The sequence below is a fragment of the Leptopilina boulardi genome, unplaced genomic scaffold (assembly GCF_019393585.1).
Source record: "Leptopilina boulardi isolate dan_hultmark-lab unplaced genomic scaffold, ZJU_Lbou_2.1 LbouV2_399, whole genome shotgun sequence".
Taxonomy (NCBI): domain Eukaryota; kingdom Metazoa; phylum Arthropoda; class Insecta; order Hymenoptera; family Figitidae; genus Leptopilina; species Leptopilina boulardi.
In genome coordinates, this window is record NW_026137972.1 from 1483206 (window position 1) to 1497793 (window position 14588).

General features: G+C 27.4%; 2 protein-coding genes across 2 annotated transcripts; both read left to right on the top strand.

Moving 5' to 3' along the window:
* The first annotated feature begins 3156 nt into the window (after positions 1–3156).
* Positions 3157–8135, top strand: LOC127289037 (uncharacterized). Its single transcript, XM_051316789.1, has 2 exons — positions 3157–3258; positions 4613–8135. Exon 2 carries the CDS (start codon positions 4693–4695, stop codon positions 8020–8022), a length of 3330 nt encoding a protein of 1109 aa, XP_051172746.1. The 5' UTR covers positions 3157–3258; positions 4613–4692; the 3' UTR covers positions 8023–8135.
* A 1574-nt stretch (positions 8136–9709) lies between these two features.
* On the top strand, positions 9710–13655 carry LOC127289038 (uncharacterized). Its single transcript, XM_051316790.1, has 2 exons — positions 9710–10010; positions 10178–13655. Exon 2 carries the CDS (start codon positions 10326–10328, stop codon positions 13644–13646), a length of 3321 nt encoding a protein of 1106 aa, XP_051172747.1. The 5' UTR covers positions 9710–10010; positions 10178–10325; the 3' UTR covers positions 13647–13655.
* Positions 13656–14588: the final 933 nt, after the last annotated feature.

Consider the following 14588-nt stretch of genomic DNA (forward strand, 5'->3'; position numbering starts at 1 on the left):
TGGCCTGGAGGGGGGAGGTTGGAAACTTGAATTGCAGTATAGATACTCTGAATCTTGTTTTGACATCTAGTATTACGAATGTAGCGAGAGAATTGGGCATGATAAAAAAATCTTGTTTTTCTAAAAAAGCAAGACAAAAACCTTGGCTAGACTCTGAGTGCAAAGATGCAAAAAAATGTGTTTTTATAGCGTTAAAACAAGCTAAACTTCAAAATTTTTCGATTGACTCCAAATTAATTTTTCTTGAAAGAAAACGCGAGTTAAGAAAACTATTGCGTGAAAAAGAGAGGAAATATCGTAAAACCTTAATTGATAAACTTGTAAATTGTAAACAATCACAACAATTTTGGTCTATTGTTAACTCTGTGAAGAAAAGTACCTCTCAAGTTTCTAGTATCGATCTCCCTACTTGGTTTTGTTATCTTAGTTCTAATTACCCTTCGAACATTAATTCCTCTGCAGATACGTCTTTTCTGAATATTTCTCACCCTATTTTGGATGAGGGTATTACTACTGATGAAATTTTCTCGAGCTTAATAAAATGTAAGAACGGAAAGGCCCCTGGTGTCGACGGAATTGGGTATGAGTTTTATAAGAATTTGCCTCAAAATTGGTTGCTCTTCATGGAGCATTTATTTAACAGAATTTTAACTGAGGAATCGGTTCCTAAAGATTGGGGTAAATTGTCTACATCCATGTTGTTTAAGAAGGGGAATGTTTTGGACCCTAATGATTACAGGCCGATCACACTGGTAAATACTGTTGTTAAGATTTTTACGCAAATTATTTGTGATCGACTTGTATCGTGGGCGTCGGAACTGTCTCTTATCCCTGAATCTCAATCAGGTTTCAGGAAGGGCAGAAGTTGTCTTGACAACCTTTTTGTATTGAACGCAATTATTCAAATTCATTTAAGTAAACCGAAATCTGTAGTTTTTGCCACTTTCGTCGATTTCAAGGGGGCTTTCCCTTCAGTGTCACATCAACTCCTTTGGAATAAATTGCATCGTCTGGGTTTGAGTTCGAGGATTATTAGAGTTATTCAAAGTTTTTATTCTATCGCGTCTGCTTGTATTAGAACCAGGGAGGGATGTACTGATTACGTCAGAGTTTCAAGGGGAGTGTTGCAGGGCGAGATTTTAAGTCCCTATTTATTTATTTTATTTATAAGCGACTTGGAAAAATATCTTTTAAATTGTAACTGCAGAGGACTTTCTATTGATAACTCGAATGAGATATTAGTTTTGGGCTACGCCGACGACTATGTTTATTTGTCCGATTCTTTGATCCAAGCTATTAATAAGTTGGAGTCTCTGTATCAGTATTGTAAAGAAAACGATCTCACTGTTAACATAAAAAAAACAAAGATGGTAATTTTTACTAAATCGGGAAACGCAGCTGCAAACAGATTTAAATCTTTTAAGTTTGGGCCCAAAGAGCGTATACAGGTGGAGAAACAATATGTGTACTTGGGGGTCCCCTTCTCGGCTTCTGGCTCTTTCTCCCCTGCTGTGGATAGAGCAGTTAGTGCGGCAAATATGGCAATTGGTAATATTATGAAAATAATTTTTTCTGTTGGTGCTGAATCTTGGGATACTTATAGTAAACTTTTTCAAAGCCTTGCTGTTAGTATATTAATGTACGGTGTCCAGACTTGGGGTCTGGGCCATCTTGATAAAATAGATAAGGTTCAACTTTCCTTTTTTAAGAGACTTCTTTCTTTGCCCAACAACACTCCAGATTATGCTGTAAGGCTGGAAACTGGCTCTTCCCGTTTGTCTTGCAAAGTCTTATCTCTAATACTGAACTGGATTTGTAAAATTTCTAAAATGAATTGTTCTAGGCTACCCAGACAGTGTTTTAAGAAATTGAGATTGCTGGCACTCAGGAATCCGGAATGCAAATCAAATTGGTTTGTGCAGCTAGGTGCATCTTTTGGGGTGCCTGATTTGGTCGATAGATGGTCCGACCTCACTCTGGATTCTGTGGAACTCATAAAAGACTCTATCTTACAGGAATATGACAATTATTATAAGACACTCGATATTAAGCATCGCTTTGAGTCGAAGAGTCTTTTGTTATACCCTCAACTTTCTATTAACTTTGACACTCAGCATTATTTAATTTCTCAATCCCCTTTGAAGGTCAAAAGAATTTTTGCTCAGTTGCGTTTATTAAACAAACATGTCCATAGAGTAAATTTCGGTAAATTTGTGTACAAGTTTAGCTTAAATGAGAGCTGCACTTCTTGCCGTGGAGAGGAAGACACTTTCTTCCACATTTTAGTTAATTGTCCTTCATGTGCACATTTGTGTAAAGCTGCTTTTCCCGAGGTCTTTCTTGATTTTAACTTAGAGGTGGGTTGGCTTGCGATTCTATCGTCAACGGAAAATAAGACTGTCAAATCTTTCGTTTATTTTATTGAAAAACTTCTTCGTATGCGTTATAAGCACTCGACACATAACTAAACTAACTCAATAGTTCGCAATTGTTTATAAGTTTATGATGTACTGCGAGTATCTCCACTTGTAAATGCCACATGGTTGTAAACAAGTGAAATAAATATATAAATATATATATAATGTTACACAATAAATAAAAATTTTATTATAAAATTTTTATATATTTACACAAAATGAAAGTTTTATTTAAATTCAAAGAATTATGTTATTTTATAGTTTTATTTAACTGTTATATACATTATATTTTTGTTTTCAGCAAAAATTTATATTTATATATTTATTACATATAATTTTTATTCAATAATTAGAAATTTTTGTTGTAAATATAAATAATTTTTAATTATTTATTAATTAATATTATTTCTAAAAAATGTTTTATTTATATTTATTATTAAATTATTTGTCAAAAAAAAGTTTCACTTTATTATTCATTACAATTAATTTGGTAATTAATTAATTAATTTTTTATTTCAAATAAATTTTTTTCTGATATGTAACGAACAGCTGTTAAAATATTAAGTTTCTATTTCTATAATAATTAAAACATTGATAAAGACATCTTTTACACATATATGTGGTAATTTTTATTTGATCTACAAAGTAGAATATAATTTCAAGGAAGGCTTATATAAATATATATTATTTTTCATGAAATTTTAATAATTTGAAATCAGTTATATACACGTGAAAGAATAATTATTATAACGCATTTTGTAATCGAATTAAAAGACTTACAAGCTCTTATATTCTATTTTATATTGTTTCACTAAATTAAGCAATTTCTTTTTAATCGTAGGTGAGTAAACTGAATTATTTTTAATAATTACATTTAAAATCGAATTTTTAAAAATTCTTCCGTTATTTGAAATCCGACATTTTGAATTTCCAAAATCAGATATTAGATTCTCAAAAAAAAAAAAAAAAAATACTAATAATAATAATAATAATAATAATAATAATAACCGAATAACTAGTTTCAAGCAACTCCGATGATTTCTTATTGAAAATTCGTTTCCCTTATTGAATCCGCAATTTGGAGTTTATGGTTGGTTTCCATTGTCCCCACTCGCCATTTGTCATAATTCTCGTTAACTACCGCACCCTGCTCTAGTAAAAATTTAGTGACTTTATTGTTAAAATTAAAAGTTACTATAAAATCACTAAATTTTTACTAGAGCAGGGTGCGGTAGTTGACGAGAATTATGACTTAAGGCCTGAGCAGAAGAGAAACCCCTATTGTAAATTCTCGTATGAAATCCCGTATAAAATCACTTATGGTTTCTCATATGAGATACTACATGAGATCTTACGAGAATCCTATATGGAAACTCATGACTCATGAGACAAATCTTATGTGTCCATATAGAATTCTATATGAGATCTCACATAGGATTCCACATGGGAATATGTTGTAGTTATTTAAAAAAAAAAATATGAGACATATTTTAGGTTTTAAACACAAAATATTTTTGCTTTATATTGGGATCCGAAATCTTGTGTAACTACTCAACCCTGAACCCACTTGCGGCAACCATCTTGCTGTTTTGTCTCTTTCTTTATACATATGTTAGACAGAGACAAAATAAAAAATGGCTACCGCAAGTGGGTCGACACCAGATGGCGTATCGCAGCTCTACGGTTCCCAATAAAATGAACTCAAAATTTTGTCCAATTTTACGTATCTCTTACCGTTTTTGAGATATTCACAAATCTTATTTTTCAAATTTCGATCCCATAAGGGATCCTATATGGAATCCTATATGGACACTGATGAGATCTTATATAAGAAACCATAAGCGATCTTACAAAGGATCTCATATGTGAATTAACAGTAGGGACATAACCGGAATCCACCGGAATCGTAATCGTAATCGTAAACGCAACCGGAAGAATAAGTTAGAGAAGGACAAACAATCTATCTATCCTTCTCTAACTTATTATTCCGGTTGCGTTTACGATTACGATTCCGGTTACGTTTCTATTCTGCTCAGGCCTAAATGGCGAATAGGGACAATGAAAACCAACCATATATATTGTTTTTAGGTTAATATATCATAATAAATAATGCAATTATTGGTTTGAATTTATTTTACAGCAAATTAAAATTAACTTACACGTACCTTTTGTGACCAAAAAATTTTTTTTTTCAGAACTTGGATTAAAATGATGATAATTAGAAAAATCTATTAAAAACAAATATTATTTTCCAAAAAAAAAATAACATAAAAACATGAATAGTTCAGACTTTTTTATCACACCATTGAGAAATGTTGATTTTTTATCAATATTCAATTCAATAAGTATTTTAAGTACAATTTTCTTTGATGATAAATTATTGTCCGAGGACAATCCATATAAACCAGTACCAATTGTAAATACACTTTGTGAATATTTGGATAAAAATAATTATAGTGAAAATGCATCAATTGATATTGTTAAAAAATTATTAAAAAACACACATTTTTATGGTGGAAAGGAAAATGAAACACTTGAAATTAAATATGTTGATGCAGAATTAAATAATATTGTTACATCAATTGTATTTTCTAAATTTGGCAATACATTTGGTTATTTATCAGCAATAGTGAATTCAACAAATAATTTAATATTATCATTTTTTAAGAAAAAAATTTTTACCGATTTAGGTAAACAAATATATTTAAATTCTGATTATACAAATTCAACACTAAGTGAATCGACAGTTAAACATGTAACGGAAAAAATTATTTTCCCCCTATTTCCAAATGTTCCCAAAGATAGTGATTTAAAAATAATTGATGTTGATTATATTTATGCACAAGCTGGTTTAATGTTTACTAGAACTAGTCATATTTATTCCGCTAATACAACTTTTGAAGAATTTATCACAATTTCACAGAGTATCGAACAGGGAGTTCGTCTTGGTCATTTAAATAAAACAGCATTGCAAATTTTTCAACTTCCCGCACTGTTACTCTATACACATAATAATCCAGAAATGTTTAAAAATATAAGTTACAATATTATTGTATATGATAAATATTTTTGGAATCTTGCCTTTTATGATCTGTTTGCAGATTTATATAAGGAGCATCAAAATATTTCCAGTATACAAAAAAATAATCCAGTTTATAATTTCGAGAAAGCGCTATTTGGTTATAGAAATCGTTCAGAATATGCAGAGTACATTATTAAAAGTATGTGTCCTCATACTAATGAAACAAATTACGAGGAAGAAGTTAAGAATTATAAATATGATAATGATCAATATCATTGTAAAGCAGATGGTTTTAAATTACCCAATATTAATGAATTATTTGATGATCAAAATCATTTTGTAGCTAATCTTTATTCTTATGTGGAAAAAAAATATGTCGAAGAAGCATTTAGCAATGATTTATTAGCCTATGTAAATCAAAAAAATGTTACTGTTAAACCTGTTGAGATAAAAAATTCAAAATCATGTGGTTTTAGATGTCAGGCATTGGTACCACAATTGAGAAAAGATACAATTTTATTTGAAACAAGTATTTATAGTGGAGAACGAAAGATTTATGCTTTAATTCAACAAGATGGTAATGTCACCATACACAGTGAGGAAAATAATCATGATCAATTTATGGAGACAATTGGATTAAATTCACATATACAATTAGTTGTTGAAGCAAATACAAGAGCATATAAATATCCTAATGAAACGATAGATCAATTGTTGAATAATTTGGTAAAAAAGAGAAGGGATGAATTTTATAATCATTTGAAAACAACAAATCATGATCCAACATTGGGTGAATGGATTTTGGGATTGTTAAAAAATTTTATACCATTTTATACATGTGCTAAGGCAATTAAAACAGAAACACCGATTATTGCTGCTTGTGCATGTATTGTTGATTCAGTGGTATTAATTCCAGTTGTTGGTGTAATGACACAATCGGGATTAAAATTTTTTAATGCAGCACTAAGACCACTATTGGTTAATTTTCGAAATAGTTTAAGATCATTTTCAATTGGTTCTTTTATTGGTACAACATTAAGAAATTTTGCCGTACAAACAAGTAGTGCATTTTCTGGATTAATAAATAGAGAATTATTCCGTGACATTGGAGTAGCGATTCTTCGTACAGTGGATCCGGGTATTGAATTTGCGTACGCTGTTGGTAGAGCTGGTATAAAATCAATTATTAAATGTTTTAAGGTGATTGGAAGAAAAATTGTTGCTTTGAAAGGTGTCATTAGATCGTTAAATAATGTGGTACTACCATCAATGAGAAGTGTGGGTAATTTTTTTAGAAACAAACTATTTGTTAATAGTTTCACTGGTAGTGGTGGTTATGGTGTAAAATATTATCGACTACGATCAGATACAGTTGAATTAAGACGTGTTCAAGGTTATAAGAATGAAGTACCTGTGATTTTAATGAGTGATCCTGATGATAGTAAAAAAATTTATCGTATATTGGATGTTGAAAGTGGTGAGCTAACAGACACAACGTGGGAATTAAATGCAAAGGATATTTTAGTTGTGGAGAAAAAACCATTTACAGCAAGAATAAAAACAATTGAAACAGAGGGACTTAGTGGAAGAGGTTTAATTAGCAATAGATTAAAAATGAAAATAGCTTGGCAAAATATGCAAGTAGAAATATTTGATGATTGGCATCATTTTATTGACGAAAGCTTTCTATCTCACGTGACGTCACATTATATTTTAGATGATGTTAATGTTAGGAATAATCTTCTTCGTTATTTGGATGAGTATAAAATTCTACCGGAATGGATTAATGATTATGAAATAACAAATTTAAAAGATTATCAGTTGTTACGTTATGATGGTCTCGTTCAGAATGTTCCATTAACAGAACAAGGTGCCGTGAATCGTGTTAGGGATTTATTTAAAAATAAATATAGAATCGAAAACACCTTAATGGATCCATATGTAATGTATGAGATTTATAAAAATCAGAAATTAGATAGTATTGTCAATTTTGACGATTATTGTTCAATAGGACATTATATAATGTTTGGACCTGAAAGATCTTTACTACAACGTCCCGAGGGTTGGCTTATTCAAAATGCATTTAATAAAGTTGCGATGCGATATGTTGATTTTCCTATATATCAGGGTTCTAAAACTTTTTATAAAATGAATCAAGTACCTTTAGAAATGTTTGAAACATTAAAACCAGGAGCAATTCAGGAATATGCAAATTTACATAGTTTCGAAAAAGAATTATCAACTTCATTGGAATATTTGAATACAATAAACCGTGATATAACGCATGTTGATGTTTTATATGAAATTATTATTGATAATCCAATGACAGTTGTGGATTTGGAAAAATTAATACCAAATGTGAAACCCTCAGCAGTGGGTCTACCTAATACGAAATATACTATTGAAAATGTTGAGTATTTTCATGTAATTGGAGAACATATTGTTTATAAAGTAACAATGAGGAATACTCCAATTGATAAATCGAAATTTATAGCCAAATTAAATAAAAATATTGATACATTTAATAAACAAATTGCCTCTTATAATAGTATTATAGATGATTTTGATATTGATTTATTATAATTTAGTTGTTTGTAAATGTAATGTTATTAATAAAAATTTTTTATTTCGTTTGACTTTTTTTAAATAATTATATTGTTAGAGTGAGTTACATATTTTAAATGTGTACTGAATAAAAAATTTGTTTTCGATCGATAAAATATGTTAATCATTATTTTTATTCTGTGATCCATAATGTATTTTACAAAATTTGGAATATCTATAATTTCAGTTTTGTTATAAAAAAGAAAAAAATAAATTTATAAAAATTGTGTAACAATAATTTTTACCCGCAAGAATTTCTTTAATTTACTATTTCTTACAAAAATTTTGAATTCATGTTGGATATATAAGACTGGAGCCTATAGAACGGAAGATTTTATAATATAAAATTTTTTATTAAAATAATTAGAAAAAAATTCAAATAATTAATGTGTTATACCATTTTTTTGATTTTCACTGTTTTTCTTTTTTAAATTCAGTTATTTTTAAAAATAACGAACCAGGCGACTGCAGCACCACCTTATTTATATAGCATCGAGTTTCGCCTCTACATACAAATTTCTACATTATCAATGCTCTAAACCAAACTAAACTTTATTCGAGATTCTGACACTGACATTAACACCTGCTATTAAAAACGATAATAACTATAAAAATAATAGTATTGAATTAAATATCACTAATAAATTAATTAATATACAATATTTAGAAACTGATACAGTTGACACAAAATTTTATATGTTTATATTTTCCTCAATATTTTACTTTCTAGAAAGCTAACCTAAAAAAATTTGCTTTATTGATTACAAATTTTATAAATATGAAGAAATTGTTAAATAATTATATTTTAAAAGCAACTTTTTTTGTACATTAAATATCAGATTATTAAATAATCAGATTTTCAATTAAAAAGAAATTCTATAAGATGAATGTGAGTGGGACCTGTGGTGGATGCGGAGAAAATACTTTAGAAATATTTTACCATCTTTTAGTTGAATGCCCTTTTCTAACGGAAGAAAGAAAAAAATATATTTGTAAGGATCAAAATGAATTTACTATAAAGTGCGCCTTTCTGGATATGCTATAGAGAAACCTCAAAACGAAATTATGATGAATTTGTATTGTTACATTAGAGATTTAAGTGAAAAAATGAAGACAAGATAAAGAAATAAAATTGTTAACGGCGGCAACCCTTTGTATTGGCTTTGGTCATAAAACAAATAAATTATCTAATATTAATTAAATAGTAGTTTAAATATTTTTTATTTTATTAAAGGGTGTCGTTCATTGTTTTCATACTATACATTTTTAAATTAGTATTATAAATTCTTTTCAAAGTATTTTTTAATCTTAAACATATGTATTATAAATTTTAACCCAAATCTTTTATTTCAAATTTATTTTGTAACTAAATCTTTAATAAATTCCGATAAAATGTCTTGAAAGTATGCCTATATAGGGTGTCGGTCACTATATACCCGTTACCCTATTTGGTTGCGTCATTTTTTAAATACATTTCGAAATAAAATATATATACGATTTAAGTCGTTTTAATTAAAATATTTTTTTTTATTTAATAATATGTATGAAAATGATATGTATTTTTTTGAGTTCAAAAAGTATTATAAAGTCTAACATTTATAATTATTATTCTATAATAAATAGAAATAATTATTTCATAATATTTTAGAAAAATTTAAATTTATTAACAAATTTTCCATGTCCCTGTAAAGTGTTGTTTATACAGATGTATTTACCTTAACCTTGAGCATTGCTTTTAACTAATTCTTTTTCAAAACTAGTTCGTATGAATTTAATTAACTTTTAATACAGGAATTATGTAAAAATTCTAGGTTATATAAAATATATCGTTGACTTGAAACTAGTGAATAATAATTTTTTTTCGGACACTACTTAATAGCTACATTAAGATACTTACATTTTACGAAAAAAAAAAAAAATTTGGTAACCATAAATTATAACATCAAACTAAGACGAATCCAATACAGGTAAAAAATTATTGCTTTATTATAATATTGAATTTTTTGTTTTAAATTCCAAAATACCTTACAAGATTTTATACATTATACTACAAATAAAAACTTTTATAATCTAAATTTTATAAATCATAAAAATGAATACATTGGGAAAAATTAAAATATTTATATTTTTGCAGAACTGCATTTCATTGTATGAAGAAAGACAATTTCCTGCGAGCATAAAATATTTTCAAAAAACAAATTCATAAAAGGAAATTGATAGAAATTAAATTTCTCTATACTTTAAATGAATTATTAAATTTTAATTACTGGCTACGCAAAATAATGAATAATACAGAATATTTTATCATTCCATTACGAAACGTTGATTTAGTTTCAATTTTCAATTCAATAAGTATATTGAGTCAAATTTTTTATGATGATAATTTATTGACAGAAAATAATCCATATAGACCAATTCCAATTGTAAATAAACTTTGTGAATATTTGCAAGAAAATAATAATGATAATAATGCATCAATTAGTATTGTTAAGAAAATATTAAAAAACACTCATTTTTATGGAGGGAAGGAAAATGAAATTATTGACATTAAATACGCAAATGCAGAGATAAACAATATTATTGCATCGATTGTATTTTCAAAATTTGGCAATACATTTGGTTATTTAGCAACAATAGTGAAATCAACAAATAATTTAACTTTACCATTTTTAAAAATGAAAATTAAAAAAGATCTTCTTGCACAAAAATATTTAGATCAGAATTTAAAATTTTCGCAACTTACCGAAATTTCCGTTAAACAAATAGTGGAAAATTTAATTTTTCCTCTATTTCCCGAACCGCCGGAGGAAAATGAATTGAGAATAATTGATATTGATTATATTTACGCACAAGCTGGTTTAATGTTTACAAGAAATAGTCATATTTATTCGGCTAATACAACTTTTGAGGAATTTATCACAATTTCCCAAAGTGTCGAACAAGGTGTTCATCATGGTCTTTTAAATATAAAAGTATTGCAAATTTTTCAACTTCCTGCTCTCTTGTACTATGCATACAAAAATAGACAAAATGATAGTTTCCACCTTCTTGTAAAAGATAAAGATTTTTGGAATGATGCCTTTTTTGTTCTCTTCTCTCATTTGAATGAGAAACAGGAAATTATTCTAAATCTACAAAAAAATAATTCTGTTTATCTTTTTGAAAAAGAATTATTTGCTTATAAAAATCGTACTGAATATGCGGAATTTGTTTTGAAAATTATGTGCCCCATGGCTGATGACTCCGAATACAAGGAAGAAATTAATAACTACAAAAATGATCCCGATAATTATCACTGTAAAAGAAGGAATAATTTCCTTCTACCGGATATTAATGAACTCTTCTCATCACAAAATAAACATATCGCCAAACTTTATTCCAATGTAGAGAAACAATTTATTGCCGATGCATTTAGCGAGGAGATTATCAAATTTATTGAACAAAAAAATGTTACAGTTTCAATAATCGAAGCAATTCCTAAAAATAGATGTAATTTTAGATGTCAGGCATTGATACCACAATTTACATTGAAAAATGACACGATTCTTTTTCAAACTAACGTCAATGGTGTTGATACAGTTCTCTATGCATTAATTAAAAATAATACCATGATTCTAATTAATAATAAAAATAATTCAAATTTGTTTCTAAACACTCTGGGATTATCAGAAAATACTAAATTCAATGTACCATATGCTAAAGAATTCCTCAAAAAAGATAATCAAACATTTGATACATTTTTGACAAATTTAATTAAACCAAAACGTTTGGAATTTTACAAACGTTTACAAGATCATGGTTACGAATCGACGGGAAGAGAATCTGTATTGGAATTTTTGAAAAATTTCCTACCCTTCTACACTTGTGTTCAGGCAGTAAAAACAGAAACAGCGGTAATTGCTGTTTGCGCCTGTATTGTTGATTCAATTGTCTTAATTCCATTAGTTGGACAGGCAACAAATACGGGTTTAAAATTTTTTAATGCCGCACTCAAACCACTATTATTATACAAAACTGGTTTAAAGGCATTTACAATTGGTCAATTTATAGGCACAACGTTAAAAAATTTTGCCATACAAACTAGTGAAGAATTTTTGAAATTAGTTACCAAAGAATTATTCCTTGACATTGGAGCAGCGATTTTACGTACTTTAGATCCGGGAATTGAATTTTTGTACACATTAGGAAAAGCTGGTCTAAAAGCAATAGTAAATTGTTTTAAATTAATTGAACGTAAAGTAATGTCATTGACAAATGTTTTGACATCGTTAAAAAAAGTATCGCAACCTTCTGTAATTAAAGTGAATACTTTTGAACATCATGATGTTTTTGTTAGTAGCATTAACGGTCAAGATGGTTATGGAGTAAAATATTTGAAAATTAAAGAACAAACCGTTGAATTAAGACGTGTTCAAGGTTACGAGAATGAAGTACCAGTTGTTTTGGTCAGTAAATCTGATAAAAAAATTTATCAAATAATTGATGTTGAAAGTGAAACACTAACGCCAACAAGATGGCAATTAAATGCAGATGATATTTTACATGTTGAAATTAAACCATTGAGAGTTAGACTAAAAACAATTGTTGCAGAAGGACTTGGTGGACGTGGAAGTCTTAATAATTTAAGGCAAACATTGAAAAGGGAAACAGATTTAATGAAGGCTAATGTTATAAGAGAATGGCGTGATAAAATTGAGGAAAGTTTTCTTTCTGATACGTTGAGACAATATGTTTTAGAAGATTCTGATCTTCGAACAAGTGCTCTTGAATACATTCTAATTCATAATAAATTACCCGATTGGATGGAATACTATAAATTGACAAATATAAACGATTTTCAAGTACTAAGGTATAATACTTTTCTAGAAAGTGGTCATTTAACAGAAGCAGAAGCAGTTGATCGAAGTAATCAATTATTCAAAAATAAATATAAATCCAATACAATTGGAATTAATGTACGTGAAAATTTCCAAATTTACAAAATTAATCACCTCCATTGTTATGTTAATTTTGACGATTTTTGTTCAATTACACATTTTTTAAATAATGGTCCTGAAAAATTTTGTTTACAAAATCCCGAGGGTTGGCATATTCAAAATGCATTTAATAAAGTTGCTATGAGATTTATCGATATTCCTGCTTACGATGTTCCTAGATCATTTTTTAAACTCGAAAAAGTTCCTGCTCATGTTTTTTTAACAATTAAATCAGGTCAATTTAAACAATTTCAAAATTACATTAATCTGGATTTAAATCCTTTGGCAATTGTTGAAAATTTAAAAACTATTATACCTGATGGTGTCTCTGTACATATTTTATATGAAATAATTGTTGATAATCCGTATTTAATTATTGATTTAGAAAAATTAATACCACAATCATCGACAGCGGTACTTATACCAAATTTTGAATTTTTAATATCGGATGTTGATTTTTATCATTATATAGATGGAAATTTGGTATATAAAGTAATTTTAAAAAATACTTCAATTAATAAATCCAAATGGATAGCAACATTAAATCAAAATATTGAAAAATTAAATAAAGAAATTCAGGTTTATGATAATGTTCTAAATGATTTTGATGTTGATTTACTGAATTAGAAAAAAAAAATTAAGCGATTTTATTTCTTTTTGTGGTTCAAAAAAATTGTAATTTAAAAAAACATTTCGTTGTATAAATATATATATATATATATATATTAAAATAAATATGTGCATTAACATAATAATTCTCATATTACTAAAATAAATTTAATAATCTACATTCTTTCCTGAAAATCTGATAAAGTCTGATTTTTAACTTTTAATTTAACGATCTAATTGTTATTCCATTTTTGATATGATAAAAAAAAATATATATATATAATAATTTACGAGAAATATATTTATATATACATGTGTTAATAATTTATACTTTGATAATTTGTTACTATTTGATCATTTTTACATTAATAAAAAATATATAATCTCCCAATTCATAGCCAAATGAAAATTGAAATATTATTACCTTAAAAAATATTTGTATACACAAGTGGAAAATATTATTAAATACGCCTCTTAAATAAACTAAAACTGACAACTTATGTTTTGCAAATTGATATTTTTCTATATTTTATTTCGTTATTCATTAAACTAGTACAATTTTAGTTTTTAAAAAAAAACAGAATACAGGTAAGAAAATCATTTTTATTTATAAAAGAAATATAAAATCCCAAAAATAAAATTAGATTATTTGAAATTGATAATAAATAATTTGTTTAAAATTCCGAATACGAGCTATGCTATTTATAATGGATTAAAAATACATTCCAGAAAAAAAATTCTTTGTTTGAAAGAAATTTTCTTTGAATCAAAAAAATTTGTCAAACATTTTTTTTTTTTTTTGTAAAAGCAAAGAAAACTTTTTCTATTTCAAATAAATTTTCATGTTTGATATTCAAAAAGTGATTTAAAAAAAAAGATTTCTTTGTTTCAAAGAAATCTTTATTTCTGGGTGTGTGAGTTAAAAAAAAATTGGGATACGTTAAAGAATTACAATTTTTA